This window comes from Dermacentor variabilis, chromosome 5, assembly GCF_050947875.1.
Source record: "Dermacentor variabilis isolate Ectoservices chromosome 5, ASM5094787v1, whole genome shotgun sequence".
Classification (NCBI taxonomy): Eukaryota; Metazoa; Arthropoda; class Arachnida; order Ixodida; family Ixodidae; genus Dermacentor; species Dermacentor variabilis.
The window spans coordinates 112735116-112756508 of NC_134572.1; the positions used below are offsets into that span (position 1 = coordinate 112735116).

Here is a 21393-nt window from a genome sequence, read left to right on the forward strand (position 1 = left end):
CATACTAAATGAACATGTCAGTATGAGTAAATGCATGGGTATGTAACGTTTGTTAAGTTTTTGTTCTATACACCAAACATGTATTTCATAAAATGAAATGCGAAAAATAACTATGTTAATACCACATATATGTACATACACGGTATATGGTTTTGATATTGTAAAAAGTAAAATGGGGGGACGTTATGTTCCGTGCTTCTTCTGTATGTTTTAGCGTGTCTGCAGAGAAAACATCGCTTCGTTTTTTTCGTTTGCATGCTATTGCCACTGCAAAAGTGTAAAGGTTCAGAAGCCTTCATCAGGCATTTTCAGCCTTTACCCTCTGCCCCTTTAGCAAGCTCTGCATTGACAGTTTGCTGAAGAATAAAGATAAATATGGAAGAAGATCTGTTGCTTCTACTCCGGAAAATACAGTACGATAAATCGGTACTTCGGAAATACGTTCGGACTCCTTCTGTTCGAGGCTTCACAAAACCCGTGCTGCAAGGTGAGTCTTACCGAGACAGTAAATGGCTTTATCGAATAATCGTTTTTCCCTGTCTTGAGAATAACGTACAGAGAACATTTAGGAACGCTTAAGCTACTAACATGAACCCCATGACGTTAAAATGTTTTGCGAAGAACAGTTATTATTATAGCGGGCGTCACATCTGAGATAAGATGCAACGCGTCACAGGCTGCTCCAGGATGCCTCATGCAACCTGCGATGTGTGCCTCTGTTGTCCATGAACGCGGCACAGCTTCCTTGAGGCACACACCATGCAGCTTCACGGTTTCATCTGCAAACGCCAAGGAAAAGTGCAACAAACGTGTCGGGGCTTTCAAAGAGAAGGCTGCTTTTGTCATCATGATCCAGTTTAACGCGACGAAGGATCTTTCTAGCACCGCAGGTGGAGGCAGAAATTTGTTCTCAACTCTACCACTCAAGTGAAAATGCCCGACTACGTTCTTTCGTAAAGCGAAGTGTCAGGAAGCACCAGAAAACGGGCCTACAGCTTACACTCAAAGTGAAATGCGGTTAATGGGACTTGTGCGAAAGAACGGTAAGGGCTATGAGAGACGCCTTAGTTGAAGGCTTCGGATGAATTTTGACCACCCGAGGATCTCTCGAGTGTTTTCGCATTCCACCCTATCGGCATGCAAGCAGTGGCTGAACCCGAGACCTCATCCTCAGCAGCTGAATGCCGTATCCATTGGGCCGCGGCGTGGGTAACATTGTCATGCCGAAGAAACCTGCGTCCTGCACACGTTACTTTCCCCGTGAACAGGATCCAAAGGTATGGCCGCGGAGTCTTTGTTACGGTGGCTAGATTTATGTGCACGTTAAAGAGCCCCATGTGGCTTAAATTTCCGTAGTCCCCCATTACGGCGTGCCTCATAATCAGATCGTGGTTTTGGCACGTAAAACCTCCTTTTTTGTTACGGTAGCGAAATACAACCCGAAGTCGTCATAAACACAAGAAGAACACTCTGCTAAGAAAAATGATAATGTCGTGGGAAAGAATGAAATAACAGCCGTAAAAAAGCACCACGGTATAGGAGAACAAATCCCTTTTGGCAAAAGTTTCAACGACTTGCTCTAAAATCTAGACGCGCGGGCTTTATTGGCGGTCAGTTTTCAGCAGCAAAATCTACGGCAGAGGGACATACGTCTTCCTACAATGTATCAGCAATCAGCTAAAATGTGAGGATACGAGCTGCCCTCAGCTGCTATCAGCTGTCCCTGCTTTGTTACACTGCTTCTACTGTAAGCTACCGTTACGGTTGTGGGTCAATTAATCGTTCACCGTCTGACCTTGACGCTTTCCCCACGAACTATACTGTCACGTTACCCAAGATTCACTTACGAAGAAGCTCTTTGGGTTCCGCAGAGTCTCCTTCAACTTTCTGCTCGGCTTGTGCGGGTTGTTGCTGGGCGTGTGGACAGAGAAGCAGCGGAAGAACAGCGCCATGAATGCCACGAATAGTCCGAGGTACAAGAGCGACAGGAACGGGTGCGCCTGCACACGAGGAGCGTGGATTCGAATAAGGAGGATGAAGCACACATTGACACGCCGAGTAGGGCTTTCTATTTGTTTTTTCGGCGTGAGGTGACTAGTCGTGAGGTACACCGGTTTTGCGAACTAAGAAAAGAAGAACACCTGTGGCCACACACACGAAGCGTTTTGCCCCGCCGGTAAGTTAATCTACCGAACAATGAAAAGGTACACCGAGCCCCTAAGTCCGGCGCCCCTCTGCGTCCAGCACCGCCCGAGGCAAGCGCGTCTCGGGAACTCAATGCAACATTGGATGACATTCTGAACATTGCCGAATTTTGCCATACTGCCGAAATCATCGTGTTGTCAGCTCTCATTGGCAGATAGTATTGCTACGGCCTTTCTGATTGGCTCAAAATGTCGCCATTGCATAATTTGACAATATGACGCAGTGTTACAATCTCCAGAATGGCGACCCTTACGCTGCTGGATCGTTCATTCGCATGGGTACAAAACGAAACCGTCCGCCTCATCTCTCCAGTGGGCGAAATTTTTTTCGGCCATGAATTCTCGCCCGGCTCTACCCTGATGCAAGCGTGCCAGCGCGCAGTTCGTAATGGCTGCCGCTGCTTCTCGAGCTCTGTGGATATGTTTGGTTGCGCTGGCATGGCAAAGTCAGTGCGTCATTAGAGACTGTGCTCATCCGTTCGATGTGTTTGACGATTACGAGCTCCGACACCGGTTTCGCGTCGACCTTGGTGGCATCTTTTTCATCGTCGAGTTGATGTGGCGTGGTCTTATCGCATGAAAGCGGCGCATCACGATCCTCTCGCAGCAGCTCACTGGGAGATTCATAATAATTCATCATGACATCATGACCATGAAATGAAATTTATAGGTTCTAAGAAAAGGGCACCGCCACCGATATCGTAGCTTGGATCCTTTCCTCTGAAAAAGTGACGCTCCAGGTCATTGCTCCATGACAACGAAGCTACATCACTTGGCAGCAATGGTCTGCGGGGCAGTCGTTGTGGCGCACACGACTCTTCACGAAGTAGTCTGAAATCAGCACACGATTTCACTGTCGACAGTACTGGTAAGACACAGCTATTATACACTTTTCTCTTGAGGGATAATGGCAACCTGCTGTTCATGATCTGAGAATGCCTGCCAAACGCACTCCAGCCCATTCTTATTCTTCTGATTATTTCCGTCTCATGATCCGGATCCGCGATCACTATCTGCCCTAAGTAGATGTATTCCCTACCACTTCCAGTACTTCGCTACCTATCGTAAACTGCTGTTCTCTTCCGAGACTGTTAAACATTACTTTAGTTTTCTGCAGATTAATTTTTAGACCCACCCTACTGCTTTGCATCTCCAGGTCAGTGAGCATGCATTGCAATTGGGCCCCTGAGTTACGAAGCAAGGCAATATCATCAGCGAATCGCCAGTTACTAAGGTATTCTCCATTAACTCTTATTCCCAGTTCTTCCCAATCCAGGTCTCTGAATACCTCCTGTAAACACGCTATGAATAGCATTGGAGAGGTCGTATTTCCCTGCCTGACGCCTTTCTCTATTGGGATTTTGTTTTTCTTTATGTAGGACTACGGTGGCTGTGGAGCCGCTTATCTTTCAGTATTTTTACATACGGCTCGTCTACACTCTGATTCCGTAATGCCTCCATGACTGCTGAAGTTTCAACATAATCTGGCGCTTTCTCGTAATCAATGAAAGCTATATATAAGGATTGGTTATATTCCGCACATTTCTCCATCACCTGATCGGTAGTGTTAATATGGTCTATTGCTGAGTAGCCTTTACGGAATCCTGCTTGGTCCTTCGCTTGACAGAAGTCTAAGGTGTTCGTGATCCTATTTGCGATTACCTTAGTAAATACATTGTAAGGAACAGACAGTAAGCTGATCGGTCTATAACTTTTCAAGTCTTTGGCGTCCCCTTTCATATGGATTAGGATTATGTTAGTGTTCTTCCAAGATTCCGGTACGCTCGAAGTCATGAGACATTGCGTATAAAGGGTGGCCAGTTCTTCCAGAACAATCTGCCCACCTTCCTTGAACAAATCTGCTGTTACCTGATCCTCCCCAGCTGCCGTCCCCCTTTGCATAGCTCCCAAGGCGTTCTTTACGTCTTCCGGCGTTACTTGTGGGATTTAAAATTCCTCTAGACTGTTCTCTCTTCCATTGTCGTCGTGGATGCCACTGATACTGTATAAATCTCTATAGAACTCCTCAGCCCCTTGAACTATCTCATCCATATTAATAATGATATTGCCGGCCTTGTCTCTTAACGCATACATCTGATTCTTGCCAATTCCTAGGTTCTTCTTCACTGCTTTTAGTCTTACTCCGTTCCTGAGAGCATGTTCAATTCTATCCATATTATACTTCCTTATGTCAGCTGTCTCATGCTTGTTGATTAACTTGGAAAGTTCTGCCAGTTCTATTCTAGCTGTAGCGTTAGAGGCTTTCATACATTGGCGTTTCTTGATCAGATCTTTCGTCTCCTGCGATAGCTTACTGGCATCCTGTCTAACGGAGGTACCACCGACTTCTATTGCACACTCCTTAATGATGTCCACAAGATTGTCCTTCATTGCTTCAACACTAAGGTCCTCTTCCTGAGTTAAAGCCGAATACCGGTTCTGTAGCTTGATCCGGAACTCCTCTATTTTCCCTCTTACCGCTAACTCATTGATCGGCTTCTTATGTACCAGTTTCTTCCGTTCCCTCCTGGAGTCTAGGCTAATTCGTGTTCTTACCATTCTATGGTCACTGCAGCGCACCTTGCCGAGCACGTCCACATCTTGTATGATGCCAAGGTTTGCGCAGAGTATGAAGTCTATTTCAGTTCTAGTCTCGCCATTCTGGCTCCTCCGCGTCCTCTTTCGGCTATCGCGTTTGCGGAAGAAGGTATTCATTTTCCGCGTATTATTCTGTTCTGCAAACTCTACTAATAATTCTCCTCTGCTATTCCTAGAACCTATGCCATATTCCCCCACTGACTTGTCTCCAGCCTGCTTCTTGCCTACCTTGGCATCGAACTCGCCCATCAGTATATTGTATTTTGTTTTGACTTTACCCATCACCGATTCCACGTCTTCATAGAAGCTTTCGACTTCCTGGTCATCATGACTGGATGTACGACCATCATTTTGTACCTCCTATTAAGTTTCACAACAAGACCTGCCACCCTCTTGTTAATGCTATAGAATTGCTGTATGTTACCAGCTATATTCTTATTAATCAGGAATCCAACTCCCAGTTCTCGTCTCTCCGCTTTTTAGCACTGTATATGCTTCTTTTGTCCTCCTAACTTCGCTGAGCCCTGTTATATCCCATTTACTGTCCTCTGATTCCTCCACAAACTGGGCTCACTAGATAACGTTCTAGTGTTAAACGTTGCCAGGTTCAGATTCCAATGGCGGCCTGTCCGGATCCAGGGATTTTTAGCACCCTCTGCTGCGCCACAGGTCTGACCGCCGCCGTGGTCAGTTGCTTCGCAGTTGCTGGAGACTGAGGGCCGGGGTTTGATTGTTGTATTGATATATGGGAGGTTGTGGCCAAGTACTGCACCAGGGTGGCCGATCCAGCTCTGGTGAGGGAATGCGTTACCGTTTCTGGTCACCGGGATCAGGCCGCACTCCAGGCCTTGTTTACGCAATTTTATCAACACGCAGATTTTTTTTTAATCCGGTGGAAAATTGCGCGGTACCGGGATTCCAACCACGGTCCTCTTTCACGCGAGGCGGATGCTCTTCTTCTACGCCACCGCTACACCACCTACATGCAAAGGCGAGGTTCAAGGATCGAATTCATAAACGTCCTCGGCCCGTATTCACAAACGGCTCTTACGCTACAATTATTGAGAGAAAATTCCAGCCAATCCTGATGCTGGACTAATATTATAGCGAAGCTAACAAGCCTATGGCAAAAAAAGCACGCGCGAACGAAAAGCTTTGTGAATTCGGACGCTCTTTCATAAGTGCTTCTTCCGATTGGCAGGCCGCCTTCGCAAACAATATTTCGAACAGCAGGATTGGTTGCAGTTTACCTTTGCGGACAATTCTACCGTGCCAGTTTATATTTCTTTTTTTTTTTTTCGAATAGAGACCCAGATTCATGGGCGCATGCACTCACGCTGATGTAATCTCTGACGGAATTGATGGTCCGGCCGCCGAATAGCGTCTGCTGCAGCCTCGTCAGCGGCCCCTGCTCGTCGGAGCGGCGGCACTTCTGGAAGACGTCGCAGTAACCGCGAGTGCCCTCGCAGATGGCCCCCGGTTGCAACTTGACCCCGCAGAACGACTTCATTTTGGGGTGCTGGCACGCTTCCTTGCATTTACCTGCGGATGCAGTTTGTAGCTGGAGTGTGGGTGCAGCCACGCAACGCTGTAGATATCAAACCGCACACTGATGCCACGCGAGGCGTGCGCAACGGGCAACAAGCTCAGCATGAGATAACTTCTCCGAAGAAAGTGCCTGTCGCGTAACCTGCTCATAGCGAACGCAATTCCAGTTTGTAAATGAGCCTCCTTGAAGCTCCCGCTGTGAGAGGCGACCAGAACTGCTGCATTTTACTGCGACGTGGCGGCCTTATAGTTCTGCGTTTACGGTACAAAGCAAGCCAGAACACAAATACATGGCCGCGCTTACCTCCGCGGGCTTGCAGCTCCAAGTATCAACGAGAACAACGGCAGTGCTTCGAAGCGTCCTACCAGACTCGGTCCTCAAGCCGATGCTGTGGCAAATAGGTGACGCCCCGCAGCAACTGCTGTGTCACTCGGACACGGGGCGGGAACAGCTACGCTCCTGTAGCCCCTCCACCCTCGACCCCTCCACCAAGGTGTATGTGTCGTGAAGCGCACATGCGCGCGTTGCACAGAATTCGTAGGATATGCAGCAGCTGTCACCATTTTTGACATACCACCATCATCTTCCTACCCTGTCTCTCCTTCCCCCAAACCTTTCCTCTAGCCTGGGGCAGCAGGCTAGACTCTCTATCAATCAGGCCAGTCTCCGTGTTTTCCCCATTAAAGTTCCTATTGTGGGGAAGCTTATTATAAGTTTACTAAGCCATCATTGTACGAAATGAGACTAAGAATGGTATCATAGCACTGAACTACAAAATAGAATTTAGGAAGTTTACCTCAAGCAGCTTGCTTAAAAGGTAACCCCCAGTGATGAGTCATAGATCCCACAAGACAAAACAAGGCGACGCGAATATACGTCCTTTGTGAGTCGCTTGTTCACAAAGGGAAAATAATGACGCGCTCGAATTGTTCTTGTCGTGTTTTTTCTGTGTGTAGAACCGTTTATACTTTGAAGCGCTGTATTCTCCGGTGTTCAAATAACATGCCTTCTTTGAAGCAATTTTGCATGACGGAAGTTAGCGACGCCAGGAATGAACGTATACGGCTACGTATGGGGAACCCGAGCCTCCCACTTTTGCCAGCACATTTAATGGCTCCGTACGAGACGCTCCAGGCTTTTACAGATTCACCATTCCAGAACTTAGAATTTCCCTAGATTCGACGTGAAAGGTTTGCATAGCTGACAAATGTCTTGTCTTCTTTAACGACGTCAAGGAGGCCAGTAATAAACCTTGCTTTACAGCTGAACATACGCAGCAGCGTTGATAAAAGCTTTGCCCACAAGAAATGTTTTCTTACATAGCTTATAATATTTTTTCTTGAGCTTGTATTGTTCTACGTGGTGGCGACATTTAGGAACCATTTATTGTATGCTGCAATTAGGATTGGTGTCGTTTGGTGAACGTTATCACACAAGATTGTGTTAATTCTTGGTTTCTAGGTCCATTTTGTTGATGCAGTCGAGTGGTAGTCCGCCATACATTCATAATGTGAGAATTGTCTTTTCTATATAGACCTGAAGTATATTTCCACAAGGCAGGTAAAAAAAAGAACGAAACGATTTGGGTGTCCTACAAAATTTTGTTACCAAGATAACATGGCCCAGAGAAACTTTCCGTGGCAAACCACGATACTGCTTATGCAATGCATCCACTGTCCCTCTCATCATTGGCTGCCACCCCACACTCCTCCTCAAGCGATTAAAAAAAAACTCACAGCTTCATGGAATTGAGGAGAGGTTTCCGAATCCACATGATCACTTTTTATGGACACACTTGAAGAACAAACGAAAGCGGCGTCATTTAAGTCCAGGTGTACGGAGGGATTGTGAAACGAACTATGAAGTGGGCCTTTACATCGCTGCGCACTGTTACCATTCCTTTTTTTTTTTTGCAAACACTGCATTTAAACAAATGAAGTCAGCTGTGATCTGGCTCAATCTCTTTCGAATATACTTAAAATTAGCGATGATACATTTGAACAAGAAAGATGAAATACAATAAATAGTCATTTTCGTTGTAGTAGCAATTATTATGATACCGACGCTGGAAATACAGGAAGCGCTGGTATACGATTACTCGCTTACTGTGGTGCTTAAAGAAGAGTGTCGAATTTTCTCCGACGTAAATATGCGAGAAAAGCTGGGGGGGGGGGGGAGTGTATACAGTTGGTAATGTCTATATAACGGTACAGGGAATGCCAGTTAGTGTTGCCATATCGCTAAAACAAGATAAAAAAGTCCGCTAAAATCGGCAAGAGGTGCTTGTTGAATCCGCTCACAATGCTATGAGAAAAATGAAGTGAAATAAAACGAAATACAAGGTTTTCCGAGAGGCAGGCTACGAACAAGCGAGTATAAAAATCCTCTAAAACAGCAACACTGCATCTATTACCATATAAAGCCGCAGTATATTGCATGCGTCAGTTTTGTTGCCTTAAAGGCCAACAGCAGCCGTATTTGTACCACATAAAACAGTCTAGTATCAGGCTGAGCAGATATGTAGCAACATTTTACATCTGAGATACGACGAGTGGATGTGTCCCAATATGTGTGTTATTAGGTGCAGTTTACTGAATAGTGATATCGTTTTTCACTGCTGAATCAGAGTTGTAAAGTGACAGTTATCTTTCTAGAAATTTTGTGACTCTCATTTTCTTTTTAAATTGACTGGCTAAATCCCAACTCCGCTTTCAACAAGCATAAGATTTTAACTTTTTATTTTAAATGCAAGAAGCTTTTCAGAACTTTTTTTTTTTAACATGCAGCATACTTTACAAAACTCGGTGCAGTGGTTGGCGAGAGAAAAAAAACAACAACATTATTTTTACATATTTTGATAGAAGCCCCCGAGCTAAACCTTGCTCTTAACAGGAAGCTTTAGCTCGGAGGCTGCTATTCAAGTAGATAGGAACGGAGACAACACCGAATTCGATGACGCTTGCTTCATGAAAAAAGAAATAGTAAAAACTAAGTGGCTGTAGGAAGAGCATTTTAATTTAGGCTGTCGATGCTTTCATAAAAATTCACAAAATCACAAAACTTCCGAAAATAAATTTATTCCGTTTACAAGTCTATAATAAAGCAATAAAAAAGAGTGTAGCTTTTTAAACTGCACCTAATAATTTATATACAAAGGACAAAATTAATGTATTATAGGCAACACTGTAAAACAGACCATCGATATATGACCATCGATATATGACCATCGATATATATAAATCGACAACCAGGATTCATCAGAAAGAAAATGAAACAGAGACAGTGAATTGGATTCAAAGAATCGAAACAAAAAGGACCAAGCAGGTTTAGAAGAACGGGAAGAAAGAAATATATATATATATATATATATATATATATATATATATATATATATATATATATATAAAATATATGTTAAGACCTAGTGAGAAAACATCGCGTCGCATAGCACATACCAACAGACCCAAGTTGATCAGAAAGAGGTTCACAAAGAGCGGCACAGACGTTGTGGCACATACCCGGTAACCCAAGTCACGAAAGGGGTTCATTGAAGAGCGGCACATACCCCCTCCCCCCTCCCCCCTCCCCCCACACACCCAGCGACCAAAGTTGGCCTGATGGTTGGTCTCAAACCTTGTTCCCTCATCACACAAACCAGACGTTCTACCCAGCTGACTATGCACTACCCAGTAAACGGCAGCAAAGTGGTTCCTTAAAGGATTCCTCCCACCAGGTCTGGCCATTTTGAGCCGACAAGCGCAGTGCTCACAATGCACGCTCACGATCGTGTCTGCGAAGCACTGCATCTACACGCGCCGCGGAAAGAGCTGAAATTTCAAACAAAACGCTATTTGCCTTTCTCCTTGCTGGTACCGCGCTCAGGAGCTACGCCTACGTACATGTATGTGCTGTGACGTCGCTCATAGTGGCACGAGACACTTCGAGAATTATCCAAGGCAACATCTGTCATTTTGTGTAATCTGTTGATTCAACAGACGAATTACAGTTTAGAGAAATAATAAAACAAACAAACCGAATGTCTGCGTGTTTTACTTCGCACCGCAGCAAGAGTGATGCACTTCAGTTTCGTCTGCTTGTTCCTACGTCGTGCAGTCACGCGCGCTGAGAGTGAAACTATGTCATTTTCTACCGTGTTCCAGCGCGCGATCATGCTCTGTGTTCCGCTTGCGTCTGCCTCAGTGTTCGCGTAGCACTGACTTACACCTCTATATAGTCGGGTATTCTCGTGCACAGCGCGCAAAATCGTGCGCTGCGCGAAAAAAGACAAATGCAGCAGCTCGCACACGCGACCGTCAGCGGAAGTGCGGAGCACAGCCAGAAGGTGAGAAGAAAGGAAGGTGAGGCCCATGACGTATGGGTTACGCAATGCTCCAGCTTTAGTATGGGAGAACACAAGGAAAGGATTTCGCTTGCGGAGGCTAGATGGGGCAAGTGGAGGGAGTATCCTTGTTGGCGGTGACGCTCGCCTCCTGAAATCATATGTTCGTGGCATTGAAATATTTATATCTCGGCTATTATAATGAACCAATTCGAAAAATGGCTCGCTGTAGAACGCTCCCGAGAGGGGACGTAACAACTTCCAGCATATAACAAAAGATTGGCACGTGGCCTGGTGAGGGGCCCTTAAAAGTACGTGAAGTTCCTATAGAATGCTAATCGCCTTAAAAACGAAAAGTCAAAATTGTTTTAACGTTAGCGTAAAAGACATACCGTCTTCCGACTCGCATGCCAGCAGGCACTTCTGGTCGACGTTGTACTGCGATCCGACAAGGGTGCAGTCCTTCAATCCGAACGTGAGACATACAGAGCCAGCACAGTCGCCATTGATGCACACTTGGGAGCGCTTGTTGCAAACGGTCAGGTTGGCCTTGGGCTTCCCGGGAGGACAGACAGCGTTCTTGCTTCTACGGGCGATGTCAAGGCTTGGAACACCCTGCACTTCGTTGGGCTACTTTCTTTAGCTAGGGCAATGGGCTTCGTCGGCCGGCTTTCCCTAACTGGGGACACTTTGGGGACTGGGGACATGTGCGCTGCAGAATCGTGTTTTCGGTAGCGGCTCATAACAATGCACAACAGGCGTTGGAACAGTAAATAATCGAACTAGCGTTTCCTTTCCGGGCGCTATAGCGGGCCAGTCAAATACACGCGAAAGAGTGCCGACTATCAATTGGTGCTTTGTGTTCAAGTGTACAGAATGTAAACTTAATGTCTTGGCTCTCTTACTAACGCCTATATATATATTCCGTAGAATCGAACAGTAAACGTGAGTTGATAGTCAGCGCTGTCTTGTCATACCTACTTGGATGTCTCGTTCTAGAGCGACGCTTTTTTTGCGAGCCCTCCCCGACTTTCCCAACCGTCGCTGCTAAGTGGTGCTTTTGTTTAAATTTAAAAATAGCACTATGACAAACCCAGTAGCCCAACAGCACATTCTTGCGAATTAAAGGAAGCCGTATGTTTATGTGTGTGTAGTATTCTTATTGTGGTAGCTGCAGACCTGAACGGAAGCAGCAGCAGTGTGGCGTCGACTTCACGCGATACCGTTTTCGATTCCTTAGAAGGAAGGTGTCTGCAGTCGTTGGTTGCAAAAAAATAGTGACTCGCATATACAGGAACGGAATGAATATGTGTAGCCACGGACTGAATACGTGTAGTTCACGGACTTCTGGTGTACAAGGACTGCTTGCATCGCCGGCTCTTCACGATGCGTGGCCTTCCTGGAGGATGAAAAATCCACTTTTACGTCAGCGTTGTATCGCTAACCTCCAAGGAAAGGACTTCGACTTCGGAGCGTCGGCAGGAGTGAGTACCGCTAGTTATGCGGTGACAAAGGCATTATCGGCTCTTCCGGGCATAGTAATTTTCTCGTGCGTTATCTACACACATCCACCACAACTCACGCTCAGACTTAAACACACTCGGTCGCCCGTGTGTCAAGAATAAGAGAATGGGCGCGCTCTTGAATCGGTGCTCCGAAGCATGAGTGCCGGACTGCACCGACAGCACACAAATGTTCGGAGCTGAATGTTTCTTGACGGTCCACAGAATAAAGCGAGTGGCGAGCGATAATAAATCAGCGCTACAAGTTATTACAAAGTGCAGGAGCTCTACGTTCCAAGCCTGGTGTTTCGCAAGAGCAATTTTACCGCAACTGAGCACACCCGCGAACCAGAAGGCCCGAAATGAACAATCAGATAGTGACCACACCTAAGAGCGTTACTGAGGCATAAACATGACAAGCCGCTAATTCGAAGGAATTCACAACTAAATAACGACGAGGAAAAGACACCCATCCTGATTTAATTCAGAAGCGAAATGATTGGACAGCTTAGGGCGCTATAACGTAAATCTATTCCAAACTTTTCTAACTTTTCTATGCCAATTCTGCAATCAGCCCTCCGCGATCGATCAAAACTTTTTTGGACCACCCCCACTCCGCCTGTCTGTCACGCTACGTCACGAAAACCGCGATAGCTCCCCTTCTGATAGGGCGTGTACACACTGTTTATGCATGATTCGACCGAACAAAGGAAAAATAATTATTTATGATTCGACGCCTTTTCGCCATTAGTCCTTTGCTATTGGTCAAAAGGTTTCACGCTGCGCCCACATCACCTATCTGTCACTCGACGTCACAAAACTGCGAAAATTAATTCTGTCGAAGTGACGTGAACGTGTTAAAGAGGCATTAATAGGCCGAACAAAAGTGAATTTTTTTCTGAATAGCCACACTTTGCCCCGTTCCGAAGGGAATAGAAGATGGCTGCTGCCGATCGCTCATGCACTGGCTACTGGCGCCTGCCGGAGAGCATGCGTTTTCTGCGTATAAAAAAACTTTTTGCGTGTCCGCATAACGTTACCGAACCCTTTCGGCACGTATACGACATCGCTCTGACTCGTCTTTGCTGAGAATCCGTTTTAGCGGCATTTTTTAACTGCCCGTTGCACGCCGCCGCGATTTTAGACAAGCCACCGCAAGCTAAAGAAGGGAAAGAGGACCAATCGCAGGTGCCGGTACCTCCTTCTTCATCCGATTATCTATGTTGAGTGCGCTGGATCTCGAAACCCTCTCCACTTGAGCGTGCTCATCGGCTCTTGTTAGCCAATTAGATAAGAAAAACCGCTCAATGTAGGCAATGTTATGCGTTTTGAAAGCAAACAAAAGTCGCCTCGTATAAACGAGGAGAGCGTTTGGTTGGGCTGTTCAGGCAATGCTGTGGGTCACCGCCCGATGCTTGCGTCGGCGGTTACGTAAATTTCACGCAAGGAGATTTGAAAAAAGAAAACATATTGGACTAGCTTTACGTTATAGAGCCCTGCAATACATTTCCAGCGGCTTTTCCTACAAGCACCATGCATGTGCGCTGATCGCACCGTTTGGACAACGCATAAAGAGCTCCAAAAGCGCTTACATATTCTCTGAAGCTGTTGCCAACGCTTTGCGCACAGTCTACAATAACCGCCGAAAAATACATTTGCTGGGCCTAACCCGGCGTCATGCATATCCATTGTAAACACGGACGAAACGGAGGTAAGCTGAGGCAAGCAATGGACGCGTCACCAGGTGATCAAATATGGCAGCACCCACGGGATTGACGTGAGAAGGGTCTACAGACGTTTTCATTGGGAAGGACGAGAAACTCCTTTCTGAATTGTGGTGCAGAAGTACAAAGGCGTCTGCAATGGCGTTTCGCTGGGGAACAAGAGTATGCAGAGCGCATTAGAGCCGTTTACCTAGGTCCTTGGGTCCATACAATCTGGGGCCTAAGCCACAATCTTTTCGCTCGTAAGAGTCGTTTTCCAACGGTAATTTACAGAATATGGCGTTAAAGACATGTTTCCAGCTCTCCGATTGCTCCAGACGCGTGCTGTCAGCAAAAGCATCGCCTTCGAGATGGGTTTCCAATTTTAGGTGGGGGCCGTGTCTGTGGTGTGGACGTAGAAACCGATTATTGGCCGGCCACCTCCAACATTCCGATCGAGTGGCGTCTTCTCCTACGAACAATTATGGCGTCAGAACGCTTTTGTCAAAACTCGCGCGGGCATTCGGAAGAAGGGTGGGGGAGGGTGCATGGTTCATGATTGACTGCTCACCATTAGTCGCTGTGCGAGAGGCAACAGCCAATTTAAAAAGCGATGGCACCAAGCATCGCGATAGGGCGCGCGATCACTTTCCGACCTTTAGATACTCGCCTGACTGTAGAGAGTCGCATGGGGCGCAGCTGTTGCTAAATGGGAGCCATCATGCTTCATGGCACGAACAGTGGCCTACAGTACGACAGCGCCAGCTCAAAGAAAGTTTTCTCTAACCGGCGGTTTTACGGTAGGTGGACGAAAACCCACGTATGACCACACAGCTACTGCGCGCTTAGGCAAGTACGCTGCAAGCAGGACATGAATTTTCGGCATAAATTGAAACGCGACCAATTCCGAAACTATACTCCGAGGCATTGCTCCGTTTCCGGGTTCAGCTGATTTTTTGAACAGTGACCTATTTCAGACACTGAAGCGTATAGTTGGAACTACTGCTTGCTTAGAAACCGGTTACACAGCGCCTACACATAGCATTCCACGTAATTACGCTTCAGAAGCGTTTTCATCAGTTATTTCCTCTTCACTTTTCAATTTATGCTGATGGCACGTGCGTGCCATTGGTGGCTCTAAGGCGTTCGCTGCAATACACGCCATCCCATATGCTAAACGGCATAGTACACGAATGAATCCATGCTGGACGATGCTATGAAGAGGATACGTGCAGTAAGACCGCTCGCGGCATTCAGTCTCGGCGGCGCACTCCTTGGTCGTTGGCATTGGCATGCAATCCTTGTCGCAGCAGGGCCCGGCCGTAGGGCTGCGCAAGGAGGCCCTCATTAGCGGCAAAAATCCAGACTTATGTTAAAGGGATGTACGCTTAAGAGAAACATCCAATGTGTTTACATTGATAAACTAATATTCAAGAACACTACTTCCTGTAATTTTGTGGCAGTAGATTGATAATTCGGAAGGAAAGTTACTGTCGGTGTTGCGTTTTTCAATTTCGTGCCGGAACTCCGGGGCCGGTACTTGAGTGTGACATCACATATTTCAACGAAAGTTATTCGCATTTTGGCCGCTTGTGGTTCAGTAAAGGTTCCTGAATGCTCCAAACTTTAGTCTTTCGTTCATTAAGAATACGGTGTGCTCCATTTTTACCAATAAAAAAAAATCTGCAGGGCACGAGTAGACGACGTCAAACTCTATGGTGTCAGGGTGAGCGGGTGTGCGAATTTGAAGACGGCGACTCCCCGCGTCTTTAGTTCTTACATCTTTTCTGGCGCACTAAGCGTCTTATAACGGTAAGAGTGGCTTTTTGGAAGTGTATTAGGTAACCTACTAATACATAGAATATCGTTATTTCTTTATATAACGACCCTTTAAGCTTCCCATTCTGACCACAGGGCTCTAAAGCCGCACGTAGCAGTTGGAGCGCGCAACTCCAAGTGGCTTACGACACCTCGTAAGCTACTTGTTCGAGACAGACTGCCATCGCTAATGTGGAAACGTAAATACCCGGCCTCAGCCAAAAAAAGTGTATAAATGTTTGCGTGGGCTCGTAACGTGGAAACACAAACACTTTAAGCTGTGTGATAGCACGGCCTATATGGAGTGCAGTAAATGACGCGTAATACTGTGGGTTGGCTGATACTGTCGCATATGCACAGAGACAGCATGCAGGTCATTGGTCTCGCCATGACCTACAGGGGATTTCTGATACAACCACATTTCGGGAAACTTGCCGGAAGGAGCTTGCGGGCTCAACTCCCACCAGCAGCAAAACTGTTTAACCTCCATTTCCTTTCTCTCTACATCTCTCATAGCGTGTAAGGAAAATTAGATCGTTTTGGGTTTCCTTATCTCTACCATAGGTATGACTGTTGTGTTCTTTGGAAATACTGAACGCAGTTACCCAGATACTTCATAATATGCTAGCTTCTTAGACCTTGCTGGCCTCTGTCAGATGGTACACACCAGTAGTGGCGCTGAAATCACTGTGCTCACATTAGCATCCAATAAGACAGACGACCACACGCATCTTTTCTCAGTAGCCCAAGTCTTGATTGCATTGCTGGCCAGCGCATGGCGCATTGCTTGAAAAACACGTCATGGTGGCTTCTACAGTGGCAGCAGTTAAAGCTCCGTCGGGTTTAGGTGTCTCTATTTACGAAGGGCCAAAAGGCTACCATGTCGCATGGTAAAATGTGTTGCAAGCAACTCAATTCGTTTGCACCGATTATTCGACCCCGGCCCAGCGACGCGAGGCCGGCCATGTCATCGCTGCCCACAAGTGGTCGTACAGTCTTTGCTATCGTAGTCGTTGTAGTGGGCACTCGCTACCGCTGTTTCGAATGGGACTTGCTATGAGTAATGAGTAGTACTTTGCAACTCTCACCTGCATAACTTGCCGGGCTTGAGAGTGCATCCTGGGGCCTTGACAGAGTTGTGGCGTGCGTAGCAGCATGGTTCGAGGCATTCGGTTTCCGTGTAGCCACAGTCGCATTCTTCATTGCCCTCGACAATGCCGTTGCCGCAGACTGGCCGGCTGTCCTCTGCACGGATCCGGAGGTATTGCTGTCATAAATGTATCTCCAATCAGGGAACAAAAGGAATTGGTAGCCAGCAGGCCGCTGTTACGAACCTATTATAAAGCTCGGAACATTTAGAACCATGCCGTAAGCAGTGCGGTCGACTCCCGTTAATTTGACCTTTGTTAGTCCGACGTTCCGCTTAATTCGAACGCAATGAAAAGTCCAGGCAAGAAACCATACATTGCTACTGAAGAAATACTAATTTATTTCGAACGCGAAAGTACGCCACCTCGTTTAATTCTACCACAAGTGACGCCTCACTGGCTCACCCTCAAGAAGGTAGAGGTTCCTGAAAACCTTGAAAAAATTAGAAGTTCGCCGGACGGCCCTTTGTGACAATTTTTTCACCGCCAACGAGAGTGATGATGTTTGTGGCCCGCTCACTGGATAACGACACTGCTAGCAACGCTACTGACCAATAGAAGAACCAACATTTGGGCAAGTTGGTACTTGTCTTTGTCGTCTTGCGTTGCCACTTCAAGATGTTAACAGTCCAACCCTGAGGCAACGTTTAGATCGACTGCGGTTTTCACAGCGTGCTGGTTGATTCGCGCTTCAAAAGGACGAAGTGAAAATATATTACAGGTCATTTCAATCAATAAAAGAGATAGAACTCGTTCATTCTGCTGCGATTTCTTAAATTCGACCTCTCGGATATTTCGATCTTTGCGGTTCCGCAGGAATTGGCGCAGGTGATTTACTTTATCCAGACTGGTTCACCCTTGATTCGGAGATAGAATGTCGAGCATCGCACACCAAAGAACTAAAGGAACGGACAGGGCTGGCAACTGCTACAACTAACCTCGGGCATTGTTTTCATTCGTCACATATGAACGCAAGGGCAGACCAGAGTTGGAAAAGATGGGACGCGAGCGTAATTATTTCCTTTCGTCGGCTCACTCCAGCTTATGCAAACATAAAACGCTTCCATTAGTTTCGTTCTCCACTGCTGTTAATCAAGCTTTCCTTCAAAGTGTTGATTAGCTCATTATGTCCATCCGTTCTCGCTTAAAGGGAAGCTGAAAGCTTTTCTAGAAAAAATGAGTGAAGAGCAGTACGTCATGGTACGTCAGTACGTCAGTACGTCGCGCTTGAAGTTGTTTCGCTTCACAGCAGCCTCCCACTTAGCTGAAAGCTTCTTGTCTTGTAGGAACTAATGGAACATCGGAACATCGTCGCGGCCGCTGGTGTTCGTGCAAGCGTAGGCTGCACAGAACGCCGGCATGATCGGCCTACGTCAACTACCACTCCTATATACACACAAACAAAGGAATGTAGAGTCGAGCGAAGCAGATTAGGACGGCACGCACGCAGAAATAAGCCCGGTAAGGCACGGTCGCGGAGACTGCGAAGGAACGGAACACCAGTCCTGACGTCACTACGCCGCGGTTTCCGGTCTCCGCTCGCATCGTCAGCGACAGCAGCAGCGCGCGGCGCTCGACGGGGACGGAGCTACGGCGCAATTTTAACCGACGATTGCGTAGCTCCTAAGTGAAAAATCCCCCACAAAATTTTACTTGCATGGTTTAGAAGGTTCCCGCATCCGTAAATGAACGTCTTATTGAATTCGACAGACTCTTCAGCTTCCCTTTAAGTGTCCTTGAGAAATGGGCGATTGAGGAAAGGTCCCCTGCATATTATAGGTTCTCTCTTTCCAGAATAGTACCAGTAATTTGGCCTTGCCATTATCGTCTCATTTCCATCACTTAGTAACGTGCCCTTCGCATATGCAGTATGTAGGAGGACAAAAATTTAAATTTACAGATTTCTGAACATTAGGCACTGTGAGGTACCTAAAATCTTCCTCTGTGCATGAGTGATGGGGCCAGGGGCACACAAAGTGCGATGATAACTGTCCCCACAAGCCACATGAGTAACTAAAATCAATTGACTGCAGTTAGCGGACACGTTGTTTGTATGGGGAATTCACAGGCAGTCGTACTCCTACAGAATTCTATTCGGTAGAATCCTTCTAGCGTCGCCCGTGTTTCCATATATCCGCCTGCAAATTTTCATCTCAGTTAGTAGGTATTTACGCATGCTTACAAGACCGTGAGGACCGGCGCAAAGCTCCTCCTCGAGTTTAACTGTTCTCTCAAACTCTGGTCGCCTGTCTTATTTATCCCCTGGCCACATAACCTTGCTTTAATTTTAATTGTATTTTAATAAATCTGTCATGCCCACTTTTGATCCCCCCCTCTCAATATGAGAACTAAAGCGTGCGATTGAGCACTTCACTCCTTTTAGGGAATTCCACAACAGTTCTCATGCAGCGGCGGCGAAAACAGACAACTACGGCGAAAACAGCCAACGACGGCGAAAATAGCCAACGGCGGCGAAAACAGTGAACGACGGCGAAAACAGTGAGCGACGGCGAAAATAGTCAATGACGGCGAAAACAGTCAACGACGGCGAAAACAGTCAACGAGGACGCGCGGCATCGTGGTCGACGTCAAACGTCGATCAAACAGCACGCAGCAACGCCGCTTGTGTCGGAGCTCCTGAGCGGCCGTCTGCCACCAGAGTTTTGGCGAGAACGCACCGCCCGACGCCGGTGCACTTCAGGTGATGCAATCAATAAGATCAATTGAAGCAGCCCCCACACGAAAGGTATTTCAGGCGGCAAATGTTAATTTAGCCAGCTAAAAAAGGCGATTTGCAACGCAAGCAACCTTTGTCTCAAGTAACGCGCCATCTTTGCCCAGGTAATAGCTAAAGAAAATCAGCGGAAAATAATAAAACAAAACAAAACATGGCAAATAAATAAATAAATAAATAAATAAATAAATAAATAAATAAATAAATAAATAAATTTCTTCGGAAGCTTCGCACTAAGAATAACAGGTTGCTATAGCTATAAATTAAACTATACTTGGGTTGTTACGCGCCGACATCCCGATCTCATTACGAGGGAAGCCGTAGGGAGGGGGGGGGGGGACCGGAATAAAGTATACTCCCTGGTGCTCTTTAAGATATGCACCAAGTGCACAGTACGTGAGCGTTATTCTAGTCCGCGTCCATAGGATATCCGACGGCTGTCAGTGGAAGCTACAAAGCACTCACAGCAGTTCAACCAGCACTGGTTACGTAGGGTGGCCAGCGAATGGATTTGTCTGTAACGCCGACCGTCTCGCATACACTCGTATACATTCGAAGCTAATTTTTCGCCGTTATTTCAGTTTATGGCAATGATTTAGCCTCATTCAGCACCTAATTTTTCTTTTACAATGTTTTCTTTGAATATTACACAAAAATGACAGCACAAGGTTAGGGTTACTGCTTAAGTACCTAGATTTACCGACACGTGATTGATGAAAGTATCAATATTTATGCAGTGAAAAGTAGGTTATACGGTGATATAGTAGTCAACCCCCCCCCAAAAAGAAGAACGTAACTGCGCTAAAATGTTTAAGCATAGCTACTAAGCAACAAAATGAAACCATAAAGAATAAAAATGCCGTCCTGCACTTTCATTAACGAAGTCGTGTCAGATCGTAAAAAAAAAAAAGCCCATCGTTGCCACGGTGTTCGAACAACTGCAGTTCCATATTTAACTGTTGTAATGTCAGTTCCTAAAACTACGCCGGCAACCTTGAGCCGACTTCCTTGTTCACGTGTTTGGGAAACATCGCACGGCCCTCCCCAAACCGCCCATTGAAGAGGTTCGTGCGCTTTAGTGCAAATGACCGGTAGAAGCTCGCCTTCGAAGCAGTTCTCCCGGGGTGACGTGCCAGCAACCATGGGCTTGATGACTTCGGAGATGTTGCCGCGGCTGCAATTGGAGAACAAGCGGTTGTTGGGGTCCATTCCGGAGCTGGCTTGAAAGTACATGATGTAGTTGCCCCCGTGCTTCTTTCCGGGCGCGCATTCGCTGTTGTCTGGGGCGTCATGCTGCACGAGACGCTCAGATATAGGTACATAGTCTTCTCCCTCCAGTAATAATTCGGTTGACAACAATTCAGCCAACAATCAACGCTGTCTTGTCTTTTTCCTTCACTCTAAAAAAAAAAAGAAAGAAAAACTACATCTCTATGGGTGTATGCTTGTCTCATGGCTAAACGCTTTCTGCTTCAGTGCTATAAAAATTTTGTTGCACACGACCACGAGCACTAATTACACGCGCAATCAGGAAAAGGCGCAGAAAAGACGGTAAGTTTTACTTGCCACGAAATGTTGGTAAGCAAGAAAGCATAATTAGTGCACATCCACGGTTTTAGCTTATCCTTTAACACGTGAGGGCTGTAGCCATGAAACAACCAAGCACCCTTCATACACCCATGAGGTGTTAAGATGTTCAAGTGCGTTTTTCACCTCCCGTCTTTTCGCGCTGTTCCGAGAATGAACCAACACCAATTTGCCGAACTTCTCAGTCTTTCAATACTACGAGATATGCGCA

At 46.4% G+C, this 21393-nt stretch overlaps 1 protein-coding gene across 1 annotated transcript in view; it reads right to left on the bottom strand.

The window, feature by feature from the left end:
* Positions 1 to 503: 503 nt before the first annotated feature.
* Positions 504 to 21393, bottom strand: part of LOC142583620 (disintegrin and metalloproteinase domain-containing protein 10-like) — a 26068-nt gene continuing 5178 nt past the window's right edge. The window contains exons 2-8 of the mRNA XM_075694111.1: positions 20699 to 20888; positions 16802 to 16958; positions 15125 to 15223; positions 11083 to 11276; positions 6139 to 6344; positions 1848 to 2000; positions 504 to 779 (exon numbers count right to left, since the gene is read on the bottom strand). Of these exons, the coding sequence (XP_075550226.1) occupies positions 768 to 779; positions 1848 to 2000; positions 6139 to 6344; positions 11083 to 11276; positions 15125 to 15223; positions 16802 to 16958; positions 20699 to 20888 (1011 nt within the window). The 3' untranslated portion in view covers positions 504 to 767. The remainder of the gene's footprint in view (positions 780 to 1847; positions 2001 to 6138; positions 6345 to 11082; positions 11277 to 15124; positions 15224 to 16801; positions 16959 to 20698; positions 20889 to 21393) is intronic.